The sequence below is a fragment of the Octodon degus genome, unplaced genomic scaffold, assembly GCF_000260255.1.
Source record: "Octodon degus isolate 3935 unplaced genomic scaffold, OctDeg1.0 scaffold00026, whole genome shotgun sequence".
Lineage (NCBI taxonomy): Eukaryota > Metazoa > Chordata > Mammalia > Rodentia > Octodontidae > Octodon > Octodon degus.
Window position 1 is genome coordinate 18,450,258 of NW_004524602.1, and position 17,910 is coordinate 18,468,167.

Sequence of the window (17,910 nt, forward strand, 5' to 3'; positions counted from 1 at the left end):
ATAAATACTACTTCCTCACCACCATCGTACACCTGTGCACTACCTTACAGTTGGTGAGCCTACACTGACACTTCATTACCACCCAAAGTTCAATGTTTATAGACTATTATCCAGATGAATCTTAGTTTGTTACTTATCCACTCATCTGGTGAAAGACATCTTGGATGCTTGCAAATTTGGTAATATATCTAAAGGTGCTATAAACATCTGTTTGTAGATTATTGCCTGGACATACATTTTCAACTTTTTTTGTAAACACCACAGAATACAACTATATTTAGTTTTGCAAGGAATGTGTCAGATTGTCTTAACAAAGTGGTTGTACCATTTTGCAGTATTTGTGGCTAGTGTGCCACAAATCACTTTCAGTTGTTCCACACATTTAGCATCATCAGTGTTTCAATGTTTGTTTTGTAGCAAGAGTGTAGTGGTATGTGAAGCACTTATTCATAGGCTCATTTGTCATCTATACATCTTGGATGAGGTCACATGTTTAGATCATTCTGTCTACTTGTTAAGTTGCTAGTTTTTTCACTGTTGAGTTTTAAGAGCTCTTTATGTAGCTTTGCATAGAAGTCCTTTATTAGACAAGTCTTTAGCAAAGACATGTGCCTTGTCTTTCTTGCCTTTTTGAGTAGCTTTGAAATATTAAAACATCCACATGCTACAAAAGTGCAGAGATGTAAGGCTTTCTCCCTCCCCCTTTTACCCCTTCCTTACCATGGTTTGCCCGCCAAGTTCTCTTCCTAGAAGACAATCATTGTATATTCTTTCAGAGCTGTCCCACCCAAACATAAAGGCACATATTTTAAAATAACTCTCTTTGGTTTTCTTGTAGTGGTAGGTATTGAACCCAGGACCTACCTATATGCTGGGCAAGTTCTCTACCACCAAGCTGCCTCTCCATCCTTAATTTTTTTTTTTTTTTTTTTTTAGCACCAGGGATTGAACTCAGGAGCTTGCACTTGCCAGGCAAGTGCCTATTAAGCTATCTCTCTGCACCCCTCCTTTTAAAAATTCACTCTTAAGCTTTTGACTTTGGAATAATCTTAAATTTACAGAAAAGCTTCTATACCAGTAAAAAGAATTTCCATATACCTTTCACCTAGTTTTCTGACATCTTACCTAGCCAGGTACCATTTGTCAAAACTAAAAAATTAATAATGGAATATTGTCATTAAACTCAAGACTGTACTAGAATTTCACTATAGGTTCTGTTGATGTAATTTTTCTGCTCTAGACCAAAGAATGCATGTACTAACACAATTCAAAACAAGTTTTGTACACTTCTCTGTACTTGGTCTTTTATTACTCAGTGTTTCTCAGTTATACACTATTACTAAGAGCCACATAATACATTATGTAAGGAGATGAGGTCCCTAGTCACCTAACCAGTCCTCTTTCACAGTAGATTTGATCCTAAATAAGAAGTATTTTAAAACACTAATGTTAAGTACCCACAGTAACATTGATTTTTATCTTCTGGACCCCAAACCTTACAATATTTACCATGAGGTTCTTCTTTTAAAATTTAAAAAATTACTTACTCATTTATTTATTTGGTACAGGGTCTCACTACACAGCTTGGACTTGTAGTGATCCTCCTGCTTCAGCCTTCCCAATGCTGGGATTACAGGTATGCATCAACATAATGGGCCAGCACAGCATGGGGTATTGGTGATCAAACTCCAGTCCTTGTGCTTGCCTGGTAGGCACTGAGACCACTAAGCTATCTCACCAGCCCTACCATGTGGTTCTTTGAGAAAGTTCATTGATACCTGATCTCAGGGGCCACTACAGAAAAAGCATGAAAGAGATGTTAATAAAATTTATAATTAACCTCTAAACATATTGATTCATTTAATTTTCTATAAAGTGGCCTTGGACTCTAGTGCTATTTAATTGTGACTCCCTAGAAATTTCATGGAATCTGAGTAGTCTGAATATCCTCCAGAGGTTTTGCTCAAAGTGAAAAACAAGTATGTAATTCAAGAATGACCGGAGAACCACCAAATCATACCTCATAGCAACAGGCCCACGAAAACCCACTTTTTTTTTTTTTTTTTTTTTGGCACTGGGGATCAAACTCAGGACCTTGCGCTTGTCAGACAGGCACTTATGCCTCTGAGCTATCTCCCCGGCCCCAAAAACCCACTTATTAGGAGGAATTATTATAAAAACAACCCAAATCACAAGTTAAAGCAAGCCTGGCCTACAAAATGAGACCCTATCACAAAAGATCGATCTCCTCTCAAGAAAACGCACCTCAATCCATATATATGGATTATCAATATATTCATATTCCAAGAAGTGCTAAGTATGGGCAGAATGGCAAGCTCTAGTATCATAAAAAGCTAAAATTACAAATAACACCATTTCCCAACAAAACCCAAACTAGAAGTAACAATGTGTTACAAAAAGCAAAGGCTAAATTTTGTGAGAAAAAAGAAATCAGCTGGGATGTGACAGAGATTACAAAATGAATGGCCCTTACAGAGTGTCTCTAAAACTATGAGGTCACTCAAGAGCAGAACAACTGTGTGACAGACAGGCAGAACACTTTCAACACTTTCAAATAATACGTATATGATTTAAGCTAAAGTGATTCATTATATGCTTTCAAATTTTTTTTAAAATTTACTTTTATTTGACAATTACCTAAAATTGGGTAAATATTATGACTACTAAACAAGTTGGTAGTACATACCTTTCCCTGGAAACAAGAATCCAAGTTTTCATGGCGGGGAGTACCCACAGTACCCTACTCCTTCCATTTGCATAACCTCATTTTCAACACTTCAAATTGAGAATCATGCAAACAAATTACCTCTAAGGTGCATTCCAGTTCAACCACTTAGGAACACTTAGTACGTAAGTATTTTAATAAATACAGACAAGCTTACGACATGATGTAGGCTTCATTATCACTACTAGAAGAGAATCTGGAATGCTGCCACAGAGGAGGTGTCACCTATAGTGGCGCTCTAATTAATTAAAACAGAGCTCCAATTTATGTATACATGCACTTCACAAATCCTATGGAGTTAGGAACTCAGTGACCTAAGCCCCGTCACCCACCCCACTAGGACCTGAACAGAAATAGCCTCAAGTAAGAGTCCACATTCACATGCCTAGACTTTGACACAAGCAACAGGAAGACTCAAGTCAGAGCTACCTAACAGATATATGCCATTAGATAGTTATAAACTGTGGCAATCAGCAGAGATTACTGTTATCAAAAGCAACACACATGCAATCCATGCTAAGCCAATCGATGGAGTAAACAAGTTACCTTTGTACTAGGTGGCACAATGAAGGCAAGTTGTGATTTCAGGAAAATATTCTTCAGACTAGAATACATAAAAACTACAAGAGTTCCCACAGGGTAGCTCTCTCAAACCAGTCAACGACGCTGCTGGTTAATCTCCTACTAGATATTCCATAATATAATGAAAATACAAAGGAAATTCACTGTAAGTTGAGTATCATGTAAGAGACTCAAGCTTCTATAAGGTCCAAGAAAATGATGCAAAACTACAATTTAATCAAATGGTTACCTGACAGATTAGGATCTGATAAGGAGAACATCAACAACATTCAAATGTGACGTGATGGACATATAGCATACCACACAGCACACTAAAGACAGGGGTAACATTCAGTGGTTGAATGCCAAGCATATCTGAGGCCTTCAGTTCAGACTCCAATGACGGGGGGCTGAGGTGCCACTTAACAATTATTCTTTATTTTCTGGCAGTAACAGAGATTGAATTTAGGACTTTGCACTTGCCAGGCAGGTGCTTAAGCCACTGAGCTATATCCCCAGCCTTAACAATTAATTCTTTAAGACTCAGTAGATAAGAGAAACTATAGCTTGTTTTGTTAATATTATTCCTATTTTAGCTTTAATTTTCAAAATAAAGGCCAAATAAAAACATTTTCCCTTGTACTTTCTAACCTTTTGTTTACTCTTTTAAGTAATGTACCATGACTAATGACCCAGAGATAAAAAGGAACTAATTCTATCCAGGAGTAATTCAGAAAACAAGGCCTCCTCAGTAGTAGTTTGTCACTCCCAGAACGGGTAGAAAAGAAGCCATTACAAGCATAAGCCCAGCCTGGGCTACACAGTAAGACCCTGCTCTAGAAACAAAGACAAGGTTTGAGAGAGAAAGGGTGTCAAGTCATTTTTACCATGGGAAAGGCTACTTTTCAGGCTGTTCAGGGTTTTGCAAAGACATGATACTACCAGGAATTGAATTAAAAAAGCACACGTCTTCAGAAAGAAAACATTCCATACTATTAAAGAAAAAAGTGTATTGCAACACTGTAGCCAGAAAGAACAATGTGAAGCAAGCAACTTAGAAAGACTGGAGTAAAGGGTTTAAAAGAGGAGAGAAGAGGCAGGATGATTCTGGAACACTGCACCTTTCCCATTCTTAAAATCTAGCCTTTTCCATTTTCAAAATCCCCTCTCACTGTACAACTCACTTCTTTGTGTTTTCATATTATCTCAATAAATACTTATAGCTGAGAGAAGAAAATTTAATGACTCTGACACATGGATCCACTATGCCAAGAAAATCAAATCAATCTGCTTCTAGCCTTCTTGAAAATTAAAGTCAATAAATATGACTGTATACTTAATCCTTTCTGTTATTCTGTCATTTGCAACAGAAGCATTTCTAATGTTGGATTAAAAGTCACTCCACCATAAAACCTTTCCTGATTAATATTTTATGGGTGTCTTTACAAATTTACTGTATTTGCATTGCTCATTCTGCATGAGTAATTATTTTTGAAATTTTTAATTTACCTCCCCTCACATCTTCTACCATAAGGAAGTCTGTAAAGATAAACCAACTAGCATTTATTTTTCTACTCCATCATAGAGTACTTTCACACAGCAAAGAGCAGGATAAACAGATGACTGGGCACAAGAAAGAGGTAGATACATTCAACAAGTCAAACTGGCTAATGAGCATCTAGGAGACAGCAAGAGGAAGAATAAGATGCCTGAGCTATAATGTGGAAACAGGCAGCAAATGAAAAATTGGTTTAAAATGAGAAGTAGATGGGTTGGTGAGATGGCTCAGTGGTCTAAAGCACCTACTTAGAACAAGCTTAGCAAAACAAAGGGACCACGGTTCAATCCCCAGCACCACATGCCAGCCAGCCCTGCCCCCTGGTGGGCTGAGCTGGCCACACACACACACACACACACACACACATAAATAAATAAAATTTAAAAAATAAATAAAATATTTTAAAATGAGAAGTAGAAGGAAACAGGAAAGGAAGGATCAGGGAGGGCAGCAGAATGGGCTCTGACCCAAGAACCAAGACAGTAACATAACAGCCATGTTTCCAAAGTAGTTGCTTCATTTTTCTTGGCTTTGTATCTTTTCAGTTGTATCTAGTTCAGTTTTTGTTGTTGCTGTTGTTATATCTAGTTATCTGTCACTCAAGTTTCTCCCAGTACCAACATTTTGTGTTCATAGAAAGCAAAAGATAAAGAATTCTTAGATGAATGACCATTTTGTATCTGTATATTCAAAATGGTTAGGACAGATATATAGCCACATTCTCTTAATTCAAGGAATAAAGGGGTTTGTTCTAATAGTGTTTGTAAATAAGATATCATGTCCACATCTTGTACAGCAAATAACCACTAAGAAGGCAGTATGCAATGTGTTAATTATTAGAACTCTCCTACCAATGTGATTTGAAACTGTCTCACTGCTATTTATTTCTCAATAAAATTATGGGAAAAAAGATGAAAAATTCAGATCAATGTATATATAACGGTATCTTTTCAAGAGATCTGGGGATAATGAAACATTAAGTTAGTATGGAAGATTTGTCCTTATAAAATACTATCAAAAGCAGACATTATATACTGGTTCCGCATCTAACAAAGGAATTTCACGTATATAAAAGTCAGACATCTTTGAAGACAGAAGTTTACTGTGCTTTATTTACATGCTTAAAATAATTTTTAACTTTTTCTGTAACTCTAGGAGATTTCTTTTTAGACTTTTATTTATTTCATACAAGGTTTCACTACACAGCTCGGACTCATAGTGATCCTCCTGTCTCAGCCTCTCTAGCACTGGGATTTCAGGTGTGCGCCCCCAAGTCCAGTTTCAGTGGCCAGCACAGCGTGCCCAGTGTTCCGGGACTGGACAGCATGCAATACCAGAGACTGAACTCAGGACCTTGAGTGTACCAGGAAGGCACTTAGACCACTGGGCTATCTCCCCAGCCTAAGATTTCTTGATTTGTCACAAATTTTAGTCTAGATTGTATCCATTTTAACAAAGTTTTCCTTGAAGTTCTGCGGCCTGAAAAAGTGAATGCATGGGGGGAAATGTACCTGGGTTTAAATTGACATAGAAGTCCACATAGGGGGGACAACCCCTTCTGTCCCTCTCTAGGACAGGAGCTTTCTTTCCCCCAATAAATATATTCTGCTCATAACCTCCATTTGTTCCTAAAATTCATTCTTTGGTTTTAGAGAACACAAACTTGTCCCAGGTACCTTTCAGGTTGGGAGTTTCAGTTTTTCGCTACATCATTTGTAGGTCATCCACAGAGATCATTTTCTCCCTATTATCACTTGGAGGTTTCCACTGAGATCCTTGGACAGAGGTATGAGTTTGCTTTTCTTTCATAGATTCTGGATTGGGACTTTTTTGGGTAACAAATTTTTATGCTGAAAAATGTTGATATGTCTTGGCTCATTGCTCATAATTGTTCACACTTTGCCTCATCAGTTTTGTCTCATAGTCCTGTTAAAATTGCTTATGGTTGCTTATGTTTTGTCTCTTATGGGGTTTTATTAAAATGTTGGTCAAAATGTTGCTAAATCTAAGTTAAAACATGGAAATGTTACAAGGTTATATTTCTCTAATGGGACATTTTATGACTGGTGTACTTGTATATGTTGCATTTGAACTAGTTGCTGAATGTACTGGTATTCCTTGCTTGACTTTAGACAATAGCAATGGAGCGAGTAATGTTAGTAAGCGTCCTAGTGGACTTTATACAAACTTCTGTGAAATGTGACTTTTTAAGTCTAGCTCAAGACTTAAAATCCACATGGCTGTATATGAAACACAGGACTCCTTTTGCCAACTAAATGACATTAGGTCAGCAACAGTTCTTAAAGACTTGGAGGACAGGTTTCACTGGGACAGACTGACTCTGATCCCCCTCTAGAGGAAATGTCAGCCTGCTGTTTCAGTTTCCTTTCTTTGGTTTTGCTCCTATGTACTTTCCTTTTTAGAGGCTTGTAAAATTAGGAAAACTCTACACTGTTGCAACTAAGTGAAGCCCTTAGAAAATGAGCATTTGTTAACGCCAAAGACAGGGAAGTCATTTTAGAAAAAGGATACGTACCCCGTCTCTGGGTCAATGAGACAAAGAGGAGCTATGACCATCCAGGAGGACACATATAAAAGCCATATCCCGGCTTAGTGTTCTGGGCAGGTCTTCAGGAGGCTAAACCTGAGACACAGTGGAGAGAACCGACTTCTGATGCTCTTAGTTCCAAGAAGAGCTCAGTGACAGTAAGATCCATCTGCTGATGAGACTCACCTGCTGCTGCTGCTGTCAAAAGCCAGGCCAGCATAAGAGGGGCCATGCCCTGACTGTCAAGGCAGCCACTAGAAGTGAGACTGCCCTCTGAGGCACAGGCCCCAGAACTCAATCAAACTCAGCTTCCCAGGTGGTCCATTAAGACTGCAGGGCTGTGGGCCTGCCTCCTCTCTCTGGCCAGACTGTTATCTCTGCCTGTCATCTCCACAAAGAAGCCCTGAGTAATCATGATTAGAGAAAAAAACAACCTATTGCTGGACATTGACACATGTCTCTTTGTCTTTCTCCAACTCAACCTTCCTTCTAGTCATCATACCTCAACAGAAACAGACTTTAGAAGACATCTTGTTTCAACTGTAACTGAGATACTGCAACATACATTCCAGTTGTTAACTAATCAAAATTATGATGAGACTGGTTTTTATAAATGTTATATATTGTTGTTCATGTATAAGACTTAAAAAGGTCTTTCACTAGTTGAAACAGATTCTCAAGGACAGAAAATCCTGTCAGCATAAAAAAGTTCTAAAGACACTGGCTACATAGTGCCTCTTGCTGACACCCAAGGCCATATCTAAAACAGTGAATGGGACATTGGTTTAATTTGAATGCTGTGCATTTCATAAGTATGTAAATTAGACTGGTTGGTTTCTATATAACCCAAGTATTTCATGCTGATAGTAAATACAGGTGTGACCTCTCTTCACTAAAGCTAGAGGGACTTAAACAGTGAGCTGTCAGACTCCATAAATAGAGGGGTGTAAGAGCTAGTTACAATTGCTATGCCTCAAAAAAGTTTATAAATTTACCAGTTAGCTCAAATGCTCATGCTTTGATTATACATGCTCCAATTTCTCAGAAAATTTTTTCTTTCTTAGAAGATACTAAAACCCAGGTAATCATACAGGTAAAACTTATAGCAAATATGCTAGGTTACTTTTAGATTCCTTTTACTGGGATCCACAGATTTTGTCTATAGAGACATATTAAGGCCTTAACTAACTGTCCCATCTCATATAGTACAAGTGAGCTGAGCCTTCTCGGGGTTTCCTATCCCATTACAAAGGAAGCTATCTTCATGGTCTTTTGGGCAGGGCTGATTGCCCTCAAAGGTGCTTCCTCTATCAGTCTAATCCTATGTCAGGAAATCCACTACAGAGGAAGTTGCCATCACGTTCGCTGGGCAGGGGTAACTGCAGGAGGTCTTAAAAACCAAAAAGTTATACCTTGCTCAGTGGGACCCTGGTATGACATAAGCTGCAGATGTTAGATGGGCTTACAGGAATGAATTTGTCTGAATAAAGGTATTTCATAGTAGAAATGATACAGAATGGAATTGTAGATGGAAAATGAGAATAGTGATACTAGTAGCCTACAGGAATGAAGGGCAGTTGAGAAGCAGGAAAAGTTATGCTTCCCTGGATCCAGACAGAGAGAAGGAACATTTCAAGCAAAGTGTCCAGAGCTGCTAGAGAGGAAAAAAAAGAAAGTATTCATGATGGAGTCAGAGGAAGTTTCAGATTGAGGTGGTCATGGGTCTTCGCCTCTCAGCCTGAGAGGATCCATGTAAACTGCCAATGTAAAGAGAAAGCCTGTTAAACTTTTAATAGATGCTCATGTAGATGTCAGTAGTTACCCAGCCAGTGGCCTAACTTGCCAACTGGAAAGTACTCAGTATTTTCCATAGTTTCTATAATTCATGTGTCCTCCCAGTAATAAGAGTTGGCCAGTTTATTTATTTGAGATAATACCCAATGATCATGCATGATAAGAAAGGGATTAAGCTACACATTTAAGAAATCTCTGCTAATGGACCTACAGAAAGTACTAACTAGACTTTTTATTATTACATTCCAGAACCTTCTACTAATGTCTCAATAGCTGTTCAAAATATTAGATAGTAAATCAATGATATGTAAGATGCTGAGGTCCCCTGGACCCTATCTTTATCATTTTGTCTACTTCATAAAAATCTTTAACTGTATTCATAATTATCCTGCTGATGTTATTTGGCCCATACATGTTTAATTGTTTTTTGTTTGTTTGTTTTGGCTTTGTCTCCTCCAGACTTAAAGCTATTCCGCCTATCCATGATAAAAATGCATGGTGTCTATTGAGGGCCTTTAGATAAAAACTCTGGAGAATATCTCTGACTACTGGTCACAACTATGACCCCTTTCAGCCTGAAGAAGCCAGAGTGGTCATCGCCAATGGTTCCCTCACAGCAGTTCAGGTTACTTCTTCAGAGGGGGAATGTTGGAGGCAGCTGAGTTAGACAGAAATATTACAGGCAGTCAGACAGGGCCAGGCCCTCAAAGAGACAAGATGGGAGACAAGGTGACTTTGCAACTTGGAAGAGACACACTCCCATATGTGCCAGACCTCAAGACAAAAGAAGAAACACAGCTACATAATTCGCTGATAGGCATCAGGGATTGATATTCTAAATAGGTATCAATCACCTTGAAAGAGCCCAAATGAGTGACTAACCCAACCCCCAACAGGAAGTGACCCTGTCCAGTGTATTTATGCCTGCTTGCTATGTGACTTGCTTTCCCATTTGGTACTGGATGAAATCAATTCTACCTGAGCAGTGGTGATTGTAATCTCATGGGTTGACCTTAGTTTTGTCCACCTCATGCCCACCTAAGTGAGTTCCCATGTTTTCCACCACCTTAGACCTGCCTTACCACATGGTTTTCCTCTATAAAAGTCCCTGGAAGGGACAGCTTTCCGGGGATCACCCACTCAGGACCCCCCTTCTGTCTCTCTTTCGGAGAGGAGCTTTCTTTCCTCCAATAAATATTCTGCTCACTTAAAAAAAGTTCACATAAGCTTATTTTACCCACAATAACACAGAAATAAGGTAACTCAAAGCAGAGAGACCCTTTAAGTCCCAATGGAGATAGGTAGAATGGAGCAAAAAAAGAGTTCAACAGCAAACAAAGTACAGATATTTGTTTATAAGTCAATGTATAATTAGAAGTTTAACAATACTATATCTGAACAATTAGACCCAATGTACTAAATTAGCTAACATGCCTAAAATGAGACCTAAAAGTATAAATAGCAGTTCCAAAAACACTATGCTATTTCATTTTTTCAGGTATTTTTATATTCTTTAAACAATTAGAAGCACTTCCCAGTGTGAGCCCCATGAAAAGCTAGTTAGTTGGCTAAAACTTAATGGTGTGTTTTATAAAAAGTCATCATATGAATTTGTGATGGAGCTAGCTAAACTAAGTGAAATATCTTTTCCTTTGTTCTTTTCCCAGTGTCTTTAACATACCATAGTACAATCTGTATCTCTAAAGGGAACCACTAAAACACAATATATAACACTGTCCAAAGATACTTTCTTATGAAATCTTTTTCAGGGTCATCTGTCAAGACCAGTATAGCTATAATTATGGTTGGGAAATGGAACTGTATAAGGCTAGAAGTATCAAATGGAATGTGTACAATTTTGTGAAATAATTCATGTCTATGTTCAATTAATGAAAAATTCTATCATCACAAAAATGACTAGTTGCCTAAAATTAAATGAATTTTACTGGAATTAATAAAGGAACCCAGAAGAAAGAAATGGATCAAAAGCTGGAAAAGCCTAGACACAAGGCTGTCTGGTGATACTATTCTAATTTATTACTGTGGTGCAAGTTTTATACAAAATTTTAATAAAATAAAATGAATAATTGTTTCATGCCAACTGTCTAGGGAAATGCTGAAAATATGTATGTACTTTATTAAGAAAAGTCCTCTACTCCACATTAACAAGAGAATAATTCTGGAGTTCATAGAAACACTAGCTGGTGCCACACAACAGCTTTTTACTCCCATATAAAACATTTCAAAATACCTAAACAAACATGAAATTGTACTTCCAGTGGAAAATTATTCATTATTGAATCATTATCAATCCTAGAAGAATTTGCTCTTTTTTTCAATGTATAAAATCATTAAACTATCTGAAAGAATCATCAGAAAAGACAAGTGAATACTTTATAACCCACTATTTCTTCTGGCAAATGTGTGTATGGGCTGAATATAATATTCAAAAGAGTAATATTCCCTAGATGTCTGATCTTTCCTCCACTTAATGGTATTTTTATATGTTGAGAGCAATGATGAAAAATTTCTGCTTTCCAGTTAGCTTTCACTGTTTCTGAGCATTCAACATTCACAGGACAACTCCAAGGAGCTATCAGTTGTGACAAGTGGGTATCAACAGCTCATACCCTTCTAGCACTGCCATGCATTCTGAGCAGAGCTGTGACCTCTTAGGTTTTCAGGCTGAAACTCCCTTCAATAACCAAACAGCCACAAAAATGAATCTGTACATTGTAGCTCTCCTGCTGCAAACCCTTGTTTGGTTATGTAACTATTATTGCAGCTCACATCAAGTTGGATTACTTGTTGCTATATGGAACTGTGCTACAATTTAAGAGACATTCATTTCCGAAAGGAATCTATTGCTATGTAGACTGCTTAGAGTAAGTTGTTGTATTGACTTATTTCATTTAATAATTTTTACAGAAAATAAAGGAAGCATGGTGAATCAGACATTGTCAATGACCACTGATTCTCTTTTGGACACATCTGCATCATGATTTCAAGGTTATATCTCCTTTACATAAAAATAAACATTTTTAAATTAAGTATTTAAAACTTCCAGTGAAAGTGCATGAGATGTACAGGTGCACTTGGTTCACTATACAAGGAGGTTTAGATGAATGCAGTTCCAGTGAATACAGGTTTCATTTAAACAAGGAAGACATCAATGTGTTTTCACATCAATTATCTTCTATAAAAACTTATTTTAGATGCTGAGTTGTGTGTGTTAGGTATCAGTGAATATTAAAAGCACTTCAATAATTATCTGAAAATGAACAAGCTAAGCATACATTCATCATGGCTCCAAATGAGAAAACAAATTTTAGGAACCTTTTGGGCAATAGCTGTTCAGAATAACAAACATGTGTATCTCCTACACTTCACCCCTCCATAATTTTAACAGTCATCTTGGCTCAAAACTGTGCTAATTATGCAATTCCAGTAGACTTAAAAGGCTCTGCGAGCAAAACAGCAAGGTGAAGAGCATTAATGCACTCAGGGCAAGTGCTGAGTTTTTTCACAATTCACAGTGATAGCTTCAATAAAGAAATAAAAGTGCAACTCAAACTACAGAATCATTAAATTTCTCTTACTATACACAGTATGAGTAAGTTCCTAATTTATTTTACTTTGATGGTAAGTAAAAAAGAAAATTTTTTAAAAATCTCCAAATTTTCCCTTGGCCAAATAATGGTTTCTTTCTTTCTTCCTTTCTTTCTTTTTTTGTATGTTAGGGAAGGGTCTAAAGGGTGTTCAGGGTCTCACTACTAGATTGGACTTGTAATGATTCTCCTGTTTACAGCCTCCCAAGTGCTGGGATTACAGGTGCACACTACCACGCCCAGTCTCAATTGCCCTCTCACCGCGGCCTGGAGCCAAGGCCCACATGGCAGGCCCGGAATTGAACCCCCAGGCCCTGTACTTGTTTGCAGGCGCTTTAATCTGCTGAGTTATTCGGCCGGCCCTTCACTTTAAATTTAATTGTGATTTTTACCAAGATTTTCATTTGTGCTTATTTTGAAACAAACTGATTTTAAACATGTTTTATTGATGGTTAATTTTTTTATTCTTATATCTTAGTATCATACTCAAGGAATCTCGTTTTAAACTGTCAATTCCTTGGGCAACATCTATACTAAAATATCAGATTCTGTCTCTTTACTTCCTCTGTACTATAGAAGATGAAAGACTGTGCAGAGAAAAATCATTTAGTATAAAGAATCTATAGACAAGAGCTGGGGAGATAGCTTGGTGGTCTAAGCACCTGACTGGCAAGTGCAAGGAATGCATTTGATTCCCGGTACCATGTGCTATGATGGCCAACAAAACCAGATGTGGTGGTGCATGCCTGTAATCCCAGCGCTGGGGAGGCTGAAACAAGAGGATCCCTGTAAGTCTAGGCTGAATACTGAGACCCTGTACCAAATAAATAGATAGATAGATAAAAGAATTTTTAGAAAAACAATCTATATAGACCATGAGAATTTTAGATTTGGATAACCCATTTATATTAGAATGGCTGTTGTCTCAACAGGACAAATCAGGTCATACATCTTTATGAAATAAAGTAATGAAATCAATGTTCATTACACAAATGTTCCATATTTACATGACAATAAACAGTGAATCACTAAAACAGATTAAATAAAATTTTTATAATGTGCACAATGACAGAATAAGGAAGAAGGAAAAATGACATCATAAGGCACAGACATTCTTTTCAACCACATATTACAAAAAGATCAAATAAATGCTTGCTTTTATTTTTTTTTAAGGCATCCAAGCTAGGGGAACAAAAAGAATTTGAGCTTGAGTTTGAAAACTTTAAATTTTTGAGAAAGAGAAGGTAAGAATATAGAAAGAATGACTCAAAATAAAGATTTTGCCAACACACAAGACTAGGTATAGGTCACAGGTTACACAGTCAAAGTACACTGTACTATTAAGTTAATTTAACAGTATCAAAATACTGTCCAAGGCCTTCACTTTCTTTTTTTTTTTGTTGTTGTTTTGGTGGAACCGAGGATTGAACTCAGGCCCTTGCCCTTACCAGGCAAGCACTTATTCTACTGAGCCATCTCCCAGGCCCCAGCCTTCACTTTCTGATGCTGGCTCTGCAACTGAGCTGAACATGGAAACCTCCAAAGGCCTTCACATACTTGGGAGCAACCTTCTATATACTTACGTGTCCTTTTTGAATAGAGGGATAAACTTCCCTGATCACAGAGGCTTTCAGCAGACCACTTGCAGACAGTCACAGACTTACCCATCAGATTTGAGTTCATGAAAGGTGTTGGGGACAAGCCTTCATGGGCTCCTAATCGACTGTCATTCAAATGATCACTGTAATGAGGGCTGTCTGTAAAACCCTATGGGGGGGAAGAAAAGCCAGAATATTAGAGATTATTTAGCTGTCTTGCTACCTGAGTATAATGACATTCACCCAGTTAACACACAGATGTACAAAAGTCATTCCTAACCAAGTTTCTTATTTATTATTTGAAAATCTCTCACATCTCTTAAGGTTTTAAAGTCAAAACACAAACATTTTTTTCCATAATTTTATTGACAGACAAATAGCAATGAAACAGTTTCAAATCAAATTGGTAGGACAGTTTCAATAATTAACACATTGCATACTCGCTTCCTAGTGGTTATTTGCTGTACGAGATGCGGACATGATATCCTATTTACAAACACTATTAGAACAAATCCCTCTATTCATTAAGAGAATGTAACTATATATCTATCCTAACCACTTTGAATATATAGATACAAAATGCACATCCATTTATATATCCTCTTTTTTTGTTTAGTTCAGTCATTTGAATATTATAGGTGTGTAAACTCAGCACAATATTCTAAAAGAGTCCAATAATCCATAATAGTATTGGGTCTTCTGCTTCACTGGCAGTGTCAGAAATTATTGACCTGAGTCCCCTACACCTCAACATAACAACATGGCTTTATTTCTTGTTCTTCGTTTTTATACTTTTCTGCTGAATGGTTAAGATCAAGATAAAGCAAGACCTATACAACAAGAGTTGCAGCTTTTGGGTCTGATAAGGTCAGTGAAATCCCCTCAGAATACATTCTGAGATCCTGTACTGCAGATTGTAGATCCTTTGTCAAAAACACAAACATTTTTAATCTTAGAAGGAACACTAACTATAAGCTCATTGTTTTCAAAGTATCAGAGCTTTGGCTCGAAGAAGAGCTATAAAAATTCTATAAACCATTATTAAGATTTCCAAGATCTCATCATATCCCAAAGAAAAGTTCTGTGAATCATTAAAAAGAGTGGACTAAGAAAAAAACTTGTTTTTAATAAACTGAGAAAATGCTTATCTTTGTTTTCCTATTTCTCTACCCCTATGTCTTACAAAGGGTTAGACAATAACAAGCTTTATCTAAAACAGTAAGAATAATTCACAATCAGTATGCTGGAAATAATTTTATAAGTGGCAAACAAGTATTTAACAAAAAAAGGACGGTTGTACTAGTATAACAAGATACACTCACTAAACTAGGCAATGCAAAAATATCATAAAAGCATTAACATACTGAAGTTTGAAAAATGAAACTGCAAACATTATGGAAACAACAAAGCCAGTGCTATTATTTCATGATAGCTTTTATTAAATTTCTCTTTACTGCTCAATACATGTTTTTAAAAGCAGCCCCTGGGGAAAGATAAAGTTACAAAATCCCAAAGATTACAATCTGTCCAGGTTCTATGACACAGCATACAGACAGAATCACCTCCAAAATAATTCTGTTCCTAAATAAGGTTTTGAATAGTAGTTAATTAAAACTGCAGGTGACACCTACCCTTTTGCTAATTTAAAGCAAAGTGAAGCAGACAAAACTTCCTAATGGCCGACGTAAGAGTGAAAACTGCCTTGGCTTACAGAAACCAGGAAGCATCCCAGAATTCCCTGAGACTATACAGTCACCAATCACTGAAAATTTGTCATTATCCAGTGTGCAGGTTAATATTCAAGAAGACATGAATACAGCTGAAACAGGCCTCACTGTCTTCATAGGTGTACTGTGAGTTCAATCAAAGAGCTAGAGACTGAGGGCTAAATAAACCATCACACTGTTACAAATGGATGTCATGACATGATTCCTGCTATTCACTGCAAAAATTAATCTCGTAAGACTGTTAATTCCCAAATGAATCTGTTTCATTTTTATCTATTTCAGAATCACTGATACACTTGTGGACAGACATTCAAAATGTATCTCAGTGACATTTGCATCTTGGTTATGACCATAAGGGTATCCTTTAGTAACTAACTCCACAACCATATCCCTATCAGTTATATGCAACAGAAGATATATACAAAATAGAAAGACTCCTAGAAAAAAGATCACTTCCTGAGGTTAGTTTTAGGCTTAAACACTGTTAAAGAGCCAAGTGACACAATCATCTCATATATACCTGAGTATTTTGTCTGCCCTCACCACTGTGATTCTAAGGCACAGGGACAAAACAAGATATCAAAACTTATAAAACGGGTGGGGAGATGGCTCAGTGGAATAAGTGCTTCCCAGGCAAGTGCAAGGGCATGAGTTCAATCCCCGGTTCCTCAAAAAAACAAAACAAAACAAAACAAACAAACAGAAAAAACTGTAAAACACTCTGAACTATTGTTAATCATAAAATATTACTTCAGAAAAATGCAAATCATGATGTTTGTGGGTGAGCTACATTGTTCAGAATCTGTGAAAATGATAAGATTAATTGAATATTTTCTCCTCTCTTCCTTGAGTACAATAAAAAGACCTTTTCTCCTTCACAAGTATAAATAGGATTTTTAAAAATGAGATTTCTAAAAATTTATTTCGTAAGCCAGTAGACAAACATGAATTTTCCCATCAATCTACTGTAGGCATGAAAATCATTAACTTTAGACATTATCATTTAGCATTATAATCAAAAGCCAGGCTGATCAGAGAACACAATTTACTGACAACTACACAAAATCATAGTACTGCTGCTTCTCCATACACCCTCACATACTACAGGATATAGTATAGAATTTGCGATAAGGTTTTTTTCCCTATGATAAACTGTTTCCAGACAGCTTTACTTTTAAAACTTGGGACTATCACACTACACCACAGAATAAGGAATCTACACATGTATTCCTTCAGCAAGATTAGAATTTGGGCCTTCAATATTTGTCTGTTTACAGATTATATAATAACAGCCTATATATTATTAGTAAGAAATAATTTTCATATTCAAGATAAGAATTAAGCAGAAATTTAAATTTTTTTCCTGTACCTTTGAGGTTCATCCTAGTGAAAACAACTTTCTTTTAAAGCAAGAGAAAGGAGATAAATCAAAACAGCAACATGAACACATCAGGTATGCTCAGCCAGTGCCCCTACAACTAACTGTGAGCACTTCCACCCCAGCCCTGCTCACACATGCTGAAGCTGCCTAGTTTTTGGGTAATTAAATTATGCCATAATGTTATCATTGCATAGTACACTACAACATAGTGGATAAATATGAAAATTCTTAGAGCCGGACTAACAGATCTGAATTCCATCTTTGCCACATCCTAGCTGTATGACTTGGAGCAAATTAACCTTTCTTGTCTTGGTTTCCTTATTTGTAAAGTAGGGCAAATGATAATGTTATTTCACAGGAATTCTAAAAATATTACATGAGCTAATACA

At 36.9% G+C, this 17,910-nt stretch overlaps 1 protein-coding gene across 4 annotated transcripts in view; it reads right to left on the minus strand.

The window, feature by feature from the left end:
* Tcf12 (transcription factor 12) overlaps nt 1-17,910 on the minus strand; it is a 396,809-nt gene that overhangs the window by 211,004 nt on the left and 167,895 nt on the right. For all 4 annotated transcript variants that reach the window (XM_023712449.1, XM_004628873.2, XM_023712450.1 and 1 more), the window contains one exon: nt 14,480-14,582. In XM_023712449.1, coding sequence (XP_023568217.1) covers nt 14,480-14,582 — 103 coding nt within the window. The remainder of the gene's footprint in view (nt 1-14,479; nt 14,583-17,910) is intronic.